The sequence below is a fragment of the Hordeum vulgare genome, chromosome 4H (assembly GCF_904849725.1).
Source record: "Hordeum vulgare subsp. vulgare chromosome 4H, MorexV3_pseudomolecules_assembly, whole genome shotgun sequence".
Lineage (NCBI taxonomy): Eukaryota > Viridiplantae > Streptophyta > Magnoliopsida > Poales > Poaceae > Hordeum > Hordeum vulgare.
In genome coordinates this window covers 606949255-606959744 of record NC_058521.1, presented here as the reverse complement: position 1 = coordinate 606959744, position 10490 = coordinate 606949255, and the positions used below count along the sequence as shown (strand labels likewise).

The window sequence follows — 10490 nt, the reverse complement described above, 5'->3', positions numbered from 1 at the left end:
CCGCGTATAGCTTTGCCGCCAGTTTGTTCCCGCCCTTGCTTTCCCGCCCTCGCTTTCCCGCCTCGTTTTCCCGCCATTAGTTATTCGTCTCGCTCTGCTGCACCTATAAAACCCCCTCCAGACCAAGGTGGGTAAGGAGTGTGCTGAAAATGTCTCATTATCCTTTCGATCGTAGTTTTCATAGTGGTATGTCCGAGTGTCTTCTGCGCTTAGCTAGCAATTTCAAGATAGATAATAGAATAGTTTCATGGGACGAACTCATCAGTAGTGACACGCTACTGAATGAGGTTGCCCACGCATTAGCTAGGAAGGGGTGGCATGCAAGGACATATGAGGAGATTCGGAAAGAACTTCTGCGGTTGAATGAAAGATGAAAGAAGAAAGGCCAACACATACGCGGTGGAGGTGGAGTAAAACATCCCTTCTTATGGATTGACGATAGTGAGGACGAAGACGATATCTTCATGTCGAGTACCAAGAGCGCGTCATCGACGAAGGCCAAGAGCGCATCATCATCGAAGGCCAAGAGTAGCGCTTCGTCAAAGGGCGAGAGCTCTGCATCGTCGAAGGATGACGACGACTTTATGTAGTTTTTTTTATGAACTCTACATCTTAATGTATCTTATTTTATGTATGTTATTTTATGTATGTTATTTTATGAATCTTATTTTATGTATCTTATTTTATGGAAGCAACTTCAAATATATCGCGAACTTTTATTTCATGAAACTACATAGATGTCTTGTACGTACATCTGAAAGTTTGAAACTGACATAGAGAGATGCAATTGTTCGCACACATACATAGAGAATCACCCTATGCGACGACGACCAGCTGGCCTTGCCCGACGACCGGAGGGTGACAATCGATCAGGGGGTCTGTGTTCACGAAGACCACGACCGTACTGTCCCTCGTGTTCCTGTGTCTGCGACTCATGCATAGGTGGTGGAGTCTGAAATCCATATTGAGATGATGATTCTAAATTGTAGGTGAATGGTTGTGACTCAGAATTGATGTAAGATGGACCAATAACGTCCTGCCCGAAAAAATCATTTATCATTCCTGAGAGCGTGCATTGAGTATCATGGGTTTCTGTGAGTATTTCTTTCTGTACGCCACGCTGGGTATGTTCATCTCCCCATGATGGATCATTAATTTCCTGGTCCACGAAAAAATGTTTTTAAAATAAATTGTGTGTAGCAAAAAGATGTGTAAATAGAAGTTATGTAATTGCTTATTATAATTGTACATACCTGACCGCTGTTGTAGCTTTGTGCTCCCTCGCTTGTCTCAGCCCAACGATTCTCCTCGGGCATCCTAATCCCTCGTGTGGGCAGATATGGCTGAGATCCTTGAATGTGTGCGCCATATGTTGTATATGCATCCTGCTCCACGAAATGAGTCTGTTCGGGTGTCGATCCTACATCTGGAGCATTTACCTGTGATGTCTGCCCATGTATTGGTAGAGACGAGTCATGTCGTGGAAGTGTCAGCATAGTATTACGACCCTCTGCCCACCGCATGGACGACGACGGCGCCCCACTCGGTCTAGCTGACCTCGGTTCCGGAATGTTGTACGCTGCACTGACAACGTCGTTCTCTGTACCGCATCTCGTAATCCTTGTGCTCACGAATTCGCTAATTTTTTTAAACCACGACCTGCGTTTAGGATCAATTCCCTCGGCTCGCATTCCTTCACTCGCCATCGCTTGTACTTGGGTGCAAATATCAATCTGAAAAAAATTGTTGTTCGTTGGTTAAATTGTTCATGAAATGATGGACCGGAATAGCAAGATGTTGATTATTACCGCGGAGTCACGATAGTAAGCTGATGATGTGTCCATCCGTCTCTGCAACTGTTCCATATGCGTTGGATGTGTTGGCATCGTAGGTGGTTCACTCGTCAGTCTAGTACGCGTGCTCATGCGATACCAATTATAGTACGCTTCTGTCGTAGTTGCATCGTACGTTCTGCATAAATAAATTAACATTACTAAATTGACATCATATTCTGTATTTTATAAGCACATAATTAAATTAACATTAGTAAAATTACCGTTGCTGAGGCACTATATTTTGTAGAGCTTCATTATTCCACTGATTTATCCATTCAATGTTTTCTGCATTCCAGTCCACACCAGATCTGCCCATATTGCTCATCCTGTAATTATAGATAACAAAAAAAATTCAAGAATAGTTGATGGAATATCTATTTAGCTAGGTCACATCTTACTTACTTATGAGTTTCTTCGTCGATACATCTTGGAACCGGTGGTGGAATATCTTGATATAGACCGAACTGTCTCATGACACGGTCAGGATTATACGGTTCCACAAACCATAGATAGAGTAAATTGCAGCGAGTCATCCAAAATGCACTATCTCTCACGCATTCCACTGGCATGTGTTGCGAACCAAATACCATATCAATGTGCGCCTCAGTCCACGGGTTCCATGTTATTAGTGAGTCGTTAAGAAGCTCAAACTGATCATGGTATATGGGGTAACAATTTTTTGCAATTTTAGTAGACCATTTTTTTCGACCCAGCATCCACCGAGTGGACATAGTTACAACACCCTCACCATAGTTGTACGGGGTTGCGGGTTCTACTATCTGCGGTCGTCCTACAGGTAAGTATTCCCAGGACCACAACTGTAGAAACTCGTAGGAGACACAAAGTAATGGAGCTTTAGATGTGAATGCCGTTTTTTGAGTGGCATCACACAACCCTCGGTATGTGTGAGAAAGCAAAGCAGAACCAAAGCTATATGGTGGATTTTGGGGTAAAGGTTCGTCTACTATCTTTGCGGCAAAATAGATGAGACCAGGCAAAACTACATCCCCGTGAGAATTAGGAAACATCACACCGAAGAGCCACAACAAATATGCAAACAAGTGTCTCTTCGTTGTCTCAGGATCAGCATGGGTAGATAAAATTTCGAAGTTAATACGAAGCCAGCTGTGTGGGACACCTCGAGGCGGACCAGAACGATCTGATATGGGCATTTCGAGCCTCAAACGGGCAGAGACATCTGCTGGCCAATTAGGAGAAACTCGTGGATGTACCACTGGCACACCTCTAATTGGTAAAGCTGTGATCATTGACACATCTTTTAGAGTAGGTGCAAGCTCTCCACATCGAAAGTGAAATGTGTGGGTCTCCGGTCTCCATCTATCAACGAGGGATGTCAAAAGGGATGGGTCGGCAGTAAAACTACCTCGACGAGCTGCGATGTTCGCAAAATGTAGGAGTCCATAAGCCTCAAGGTGTTCAAGGAACCGATTCTCTATTGACCAGGGCGTCTTTACAGTTCGAAGCCGGAAGGTCCGAGGAGGATTTTCATGATTTGGATTTATGAAAAGCTGGCAACGGTGGTGGTTGTCGTGATAACCATTCAAAAGCTGGAGCATTTCAGCCATAACCTGCAATCACGATGAAAAAAATTAAATATTCCGAATATTACATCACGATTAAATTAAAATACATATTTTGAATATTACACCACGATTAAATTAAAATACATGTTCCGAATATTACATCACGATTAAATTAAAATACATGTTCCGAATATTACATCACGATTAAATTAAAATACATATTCCGAATATTACATCACGATTAAATTAAAATACATGTTCCGAATATTACATCACGATTAAATTATGAATACATAGCATGATTACATATCACGCAGTGTTGTTGTTACGATACGGACAGTCCCTACGCGGGTGACCAGCACACCTACATACGCGGCATCGCCTTGGTTCTCCCAACTGGCTGTGGTCCATGTCATTGCGATGACGCCTAGACTGACGCCGTCCCTTGCTGGTTCGCATCAATGCGGGATCTGGAACCCATGTGGTGCCTTCTGGCCATAATTGCTTGTAGTTCGTATCAATGCCCCATGCCCAAAACTCACCGTTCCAAGTGTTGTACAAATTGTGCATGTTGAAGTATGGTGATACGTACGGCTCGACACTAATTTGTTGATCTGCAGCTGCCCGCAATACGTGACTACAAGGATATCCCAGAAGCTTGGGCTTGTTGCAAGTGCACTCACACGAGGTTGCGCCAAGCGTCACAGCTTGTTTTTTTGCTCCCCTGTGGTGACCCTTCACAAACTTTGCTCGCACACTAACTTCCCATTTATTCCTAAGTGCATCTACCTGCCTGCACCCATGTCTTTGCGACTTCTTTGCTTTGTCATCAAGATGTCTTTGCATCTTCTCAGACCAGGTCTTGTTCAAATCAACTAGCGCCTTGGCAACGGTGACTCTATCTGCAAAGTATGACACAGTCCGGTTCCAAGTTTCATCAATTAGTGCTGTGATAGGTAGTGCCCTCACCCCTTTAAGAACACCATTGTACACCTCGGACATGTTGCTTGTCATTATACCGTATCTAGCGCCAGTGTCATGAGACTGCGCCCACTTGTACAAATTGGGACAATTCTCATTAATCCACTGGCTCAAATTTATTGCTGTTCGACGACCCCTCCGGTCTTCTCTCGCCGGGAGGGATGCGCGCTCGATCTGACCATTGATACCTGCCCAGATAGCACTCATTTTTGCTGTAGTTTTCTGCATGCACATCCTCTTGAATAGCTTGAACCAATCTTTGTTTTTGAATTTCGAATAAAAATTAGCTGCCAAATGCCTCATGCACCACCTTGTCTCCAGATCGGGCCACCCCCAATCTGGATCTTGTGAAGCCTTAATTATCTCAAGCGCGCTTAATAGTCCGGTGTTGCGATCAGAGATGATGCAAACCCCTTTCCGATCTTTGATGACACCCATCTTCAGGCAACACAGGAACCATAGCCAACTATGTTTGTTTTCGCTCTCCACTAGTGCATAGGCAATAGGAAGAAGTTGATTGTTTGCATCAGCTGCCATCGCCACTAAGAGTGTGCCCTTGTACTTTCCTGTGAGAAATGTACCATCAATTGATACAACCGGACGACAATGCTTGAATGCTTGTATAGTCTGGGCGAATGCCCAGAATAAGCGGTCCATGATTTGCTCGTCCGGGTTCAATGGATTTGGACGTTCTTTCCGGAAAACTTGAGTCCCCCTATTAGCAACTGAAATCTGATGCAGCATTCTAGGGGCAAAAGAGTACGCCTCCTCATAGGTTCCATACAACCTCTGAAATATCTTTTCCTTTGCATGACGAGCCTTGCTATAGCTGACAGGGAAACCAATCAGATCAGATGCAGTTGCACGCAAAGCCCTAATACTAATATTAAGACTTTGCTGCACAATGGTTTGCATCACCTGTGACACATATTCTGCAGTCACGTTGCGGTGCTATGAAAGAGTGCCGGTTTACTCACAACCATGTTGCTCTATTTTTGTGACATGCCATAGCTGACATACCCCAGGCTTCTGGCGAGCAATAACTCTTCCGCGGCAACCCGCTTCGCGATGGATGCATATGAGCTTCAACTCTTTTTTATCAGACTGCTTCACTCTATGTTGCCTGTGTATAGCAATTGCATAGCTATGTATTGCTTGTTTAGCAGATTTCTTATCTGGGAAAATCTGTCCAACGGCCAGACTCCCCGCGTCTAGGCCAGCAACAGAGTGAAATTCATTGGTGATGCTCATAACCTGTAAAAACTCTGGGTTGATTGCTGCAGCGACCGCATTCTCAGGAGGAACAACTTCATCATCATCTGATTCCGAAGACGCAGAAGAATGACCATCATCGTCATCATCTAGCGCCTCCGGCAATCCCTCGACATGTTCGCTCATGTCAACGACCGCAGACCAATATCCCGTGTCATACACTTGATGGCCACCTGTTGGTTCCGTTGGGCCGGCGTCGGGGGCTACAGTTATGGCCATATGTTCGCCACCGCTTGGTTCCGATGGGCCGGCGTCGGGGGCTACAGTTATGGCCAACTCGGCCTCACCGGCACCGCTACTGCACTCGGCGACATCACTGGCAGAAATGAACTCCACATAAACCATGGGTTGTCCATACATGGAGTTATTGGGATTGCTTGCAAAACCCATGTACGACGCCCATGCTCTTTCACCGGTAACCCGTCGCAAAACCCAACGATTTCCTCCCTCAACCACGAAAGCCTCCAGGGTCATTTTTTTTCCATTCATCGCTGAACCAAACACCGATCGGATGCACCTTCTAAGTGCCGCATACTCTACATTAACCATGTCTTTCACTACAACCGTAGTCATCCCGCACCTAGACACATCCACACCAGAAGGACCCTCACGTATGATGTGCCCATAAAACACTAACAAATTTTCCATAGTACCTAACGAGCAGCCATATTTACATCGTTAGTCCATTAAAAATCATATTTTTAGATTTACATTGTAATAACAACATCCATTACTTATCTTTTTTACATATAACAATTTAACAACATCCGTCTTGCATGTAATAATACTAATGGAGCTAACATATTATTACATGTTTTTTACAAAAATGCTAGTTACATAGGCATTTCTCCGGCTCCTTTCTAAATACCAGTTGCATGCAAACACGAACAAATCATCGGTAATATATGAACATAGTCGACCTATTATCACATGAACACAAATATGAACAAAGTCTCATACCTTGATCTTCAACTTAGTAGTTCATATCGCATGACAAAATAGTTCCACAAAAGTGATAATACGCTCCCTAAGACAAAAGAAAACACATACTTAGAAACTAATCAAACAAAATAAAAACATCATGCATGCAAACACGACCAACAGAAATGGAAAGCTCTTACCTTGATCTATCTTTTCTTCAACTACAACGTCTTCAAAATAGTTCCACAAAAGTGATAATACGCTCCCTAAGACAAAAGAAAACACATACTTAGAAACTAATCAAACAAAATAAATACATCATGCATGCAAACACAACCAACAGATATGGAAAGCTCTTACCTTGATCTATCTTTTCTTCAACTACAACGTCTTCAAAATCTCACTTTAATCCGTCCTAAATCGCCACATAAACATTCATACGGAGTGAGAAAGAGAAGAGAGTGAGAAAGAGGAGTGACACGGGAGGCAACGGCAGGAGAAGAGAGTGAGAGAGGAGGCAGCGACGCGGTTCGCTTATAAAGGAGTAAATTTCGCACTGTTTCGTCGGTGGAGAGCGGGAAAAAATCCCACAGTTCTGGCCGGCCGCGCGGGAAATATTCGAGCGGGAAAGAACCTCGGAATCAGCGCAATCAATCAGCAACAGTGCCGGCGCGTGGAAAAAGTGCACCTGGCCGCCTGCTCCCGAGGCGGCAGGGCCCACCCGGCCTTGTCCGTTACGGACACGAGGAATCGGGAACGGATCCCGCGCTGGCCGCCAGGGGCGGTGGCGGCAGGCCCCACGGCCGCCTCGTGCGGTGGCGGCAGGTGCCACGTGCCGCCTGGCGCGCCTACCGCCGCCCGGGGTGGGGGTCTTTTTAGCCGTTTGCACTCGCAGGTGGTCTTTTTTGACAATCCCACTCGACAGGGGGTCCTTTTGGACAAAAATTCAGCAAAAGGGCCCGTGCATTGCAACGGGAGTAAAAAATACCACGCGTTTTTAATCTTTTTATAGTAATTTTGATTTATTAAAATAATAAGCTAACTAACTAATGTAGTCAGTCATATCCTATTTTGTTAAGAAATCAACCCGTCCATTGTTAATTCCACCATGATGAGAAATTGAGCGGAACAAGTAAAGCAAAACAAAGAGGCTACGTGAATTGATCAATGGATTGTTATCTTATTTCACTCATGGGGTAGAGAATGTGAGATCAGATGACAAACTGAATGGGGTGTTCCATTCTCTGTCTCTACAACAATGCAATCTTACATTCAATACATTCATTCATCAGCAAACAAATCCCCACAAAACAAAATTTCTTGCCGGTGCTTGGCACACGGTTGGATGCATGGGGAGGGGATCTCACCAGATGATGAGTTCCTGCCGGAGGAGGGGGTACGATGAGGGGAGCAAGGGTTAGGCGCCTCTATCTGGCCATAAGGAATCGCCGTTGCCGCGCCATAACCTCGGAGTTCCCCGTGTGAGCCATGGAGGCCCACCTCCACCTGCAAGTACTCCGCTCCACCGCGCCTTATCCGCGCGCCGCCGCCGTTCTGCATCGAGGAGACACATCATCCCCAGTCACTGTAGTTGTCGCGTTGATTTGATCCAGAAGTTGTGCTCGAGCGCCGAAACGGGGGCAGCAAGCGGGCAGAGGTATGGCCACGGAGGCGGGTGGGTTGAGATCGACAGCAGTGGTGGTCGAGGTCGGCCGCGGCGGTGAGTGGTGTGGCAGCGACCTGGGCACAGGCTAGGGTGGACCAGGGTCGACGCGATGCGCTCGAGCGCCGCAACGGGGGCAGTGAGCGGGGAGAGGTACGGCCGCGGAGGGGGGTGGATTGAGATCGGCCGCGGTGGCGGTTGAGGTCGGCCGCGGCGACGAGTGGTGTGGCGGCGGCCTGGGCACAGGCCAGGGTGGCCCAGGGTCAACGGGAGGAGGCGATGCGTACGGGTATAATTTTTTGCAGCGAATCGTTTTTTCCTTTTGCGTTGCAGATAAATGATGGAGCGCGGGTTGAATAACAAAAATTACATGGGTTTTTTTATAAAAATGTTGTGGTGGGTTTTCCGACGGAAGCAATAGCCACTTTATTATTAGGTATAGAAGGAGGACTGCAAGAGTTCCACAAAAGAAAATTTTCCATGATCAAATATGAAAGGGATCTTTTGGAATAGCAGAGGTCTAGCGGACTTGGATAAAAGGAGATTCCTTAGGGAAGCATCCATAAAACATAATCTTGATTTTATGTCTCTACTAGAGACGGGTAGAGATAATTTCACGCCACAATTCCTCTATAAAATTTCAGGGGGGTCGATTTTGATTGGCATTGTTTACCTCCAAGAGGTAGATCTCGAGGGATCTTACTTGGGGTTAAATATGAAACATTAGAAGTGTTGAATGTGGTCTATGGTGATTTTACTGTCAAATTTTGAGCAAGTTTGAAAAATGATGGGTTCAGATGGGCCCTGGTGACGGTCTTATGGGGCGGATAAACCAGAGCTTAAATATGATTTCCTCGCAGACTTAGTGAGAATTTGTGGAGGAGAAAGGGTGCCGATTCTCATGGGGGACATTTTAATATCATTAGAAGGCAAGAACAGAAAAAGAATGACAACTTCGATGGAAGATGGTCATTCATGTTTAACATGATCATTGAGAGTCTCGATCTAAGAGAGATTGACATCGGTGGTAGACAATTCACATGGGCTAATTCTTTACCAGTACCAGCTTATGAGGAGTTGGATTGGGTTCTCATAAGCGTTGAGTAGGAACAAAAATTTCCACTAGTGACGGTTCATGCATTAGAGAGGGCCTTTTCTGACCACACACCGCTATAGGTCGATTCTTGGGAAGCGGACCGTGTTGGTAACAGAAATATATTTTCTTTGAATTAAGTTTGTTCGAGAGGGAAGGATTCATGGATCGCATTGCTACAAAATGGGCTAGGGAATCTAGGGGGTCCTTTAATGTTGATAGGTGGCAAAACAAGATTAGACACTTGCACCAGTTCTTGGGAAGATGAGCCAGGAATCAAAGTGGCTTATATAAAGTGGAAAAAGAGAGACTCATTCAGATCATTAATGAGTTAGACGTGAAAGCCGAGCCTACACTTCTTAATGAGCAAGACCGGAATATTAAGAATGAGTGGGAGAAGAAGCTACAAAGTCTTCTCACAAAGGAGATGAAATGGGATCTTTGAGCGAAGGTGACTAAGGTCGTCCATGGCGATGATAACACGCAACTTTTCCACATGATAGAAAATGGGAAACATAGGAAGAAGAAAATAATTCACCTCGAACAGACGGGGTACAATTGTAGGGCAAGAGGACCTAAAACTGTATATCTCCAATTGTTGGAAATATGCCCTAGAGGCAATAATAAATTAGTTATTATTATATTTCTTAGTTCATGATAATCGTTTATTATCCATGCTATAATTGTATTGATTGGAAACACAATACTTGTGTGGATACATAGACATAACACTGTTCCCTAGTAAGCCTCTAGTTGACTAGCTCGTTGATCAAAGATGGTCAAGGTTTCCTGGCCATAGGCAAGTGTTGTCACTTGATAACGGGATCACATCATTAGGAGAATCATGTGATGGACTAGACCCAAACTAATAGACGTAGCATGTTGATCGTGTCATTTTGTTGCTACTGTTTTCTGCGTGTCAAGTATTTGTTCCTATGACCATGAGATCATATAACTCACGAACACCGGAGGAATGCTTTGTGTGTATCAAACGTCGCAACGTAACTGGGTGACTATAAAGATGCTCTACAGGTATCTCCGAAGGTGTTCGTTGAGTTAGTATGGATCGAGACTGGGATTTGTCACTCCGTGTGACGGAGAGGTATCTCGGGGCCCACTCGGTAATACAACATCACACACAAGCCTTGCAAGCAATGTGACTTAGTGTAAGTTACGGGATC

The 10490-nt window shown here is 45.0% G+C and overlaps 2 protein-coding genes across 2 annotated transcripts; both read right to left on the bottom strand.

The window, feature by feature from the left end:
* Positions 1–681: 681 nt before the first annotated feature.
* LOC123447580 lies at positions 682–1365 on the bottom strand. The gene is made up of 2 exons (XM_045124188.1): positions 1254–1365; positions 682–1159 (listed from the first exon to the last, which is right to left on the bottom strand). The coding sequence occupies exons 1-2, from the start codon at positions 1314–1316 to the stop codon at positions 812–814; spliced, it is 411 nt and encodes a 136-aa protein (XP_044980123.1). The 5' UTR covers positions 1317–1365; the 3' UTR covers positions 682–811.
* Positions 1318–4567, bottom strand: LOC123450927 (protein MAIN-LIKE 1-like). The gene is made up of 6 exons (XM_045127957.1): positions 4169–4567; positions 2238–3424; positions 2057–2161; positions 1809–1971; positions 1390–1733; positions 1318–1351 (listed from the first exon to the last, which is right to left on the bottom strand). The coding sequence occupies exons 1-6, from the start codon at positions 4565–4567 to the stop codon at positions 1318–1320; spliced, it is 2232 nt and encodes a 743-aa protein (XP_044983892.1).
* Positions 4568–10490: the final 5923 nt, after the last annotated feature.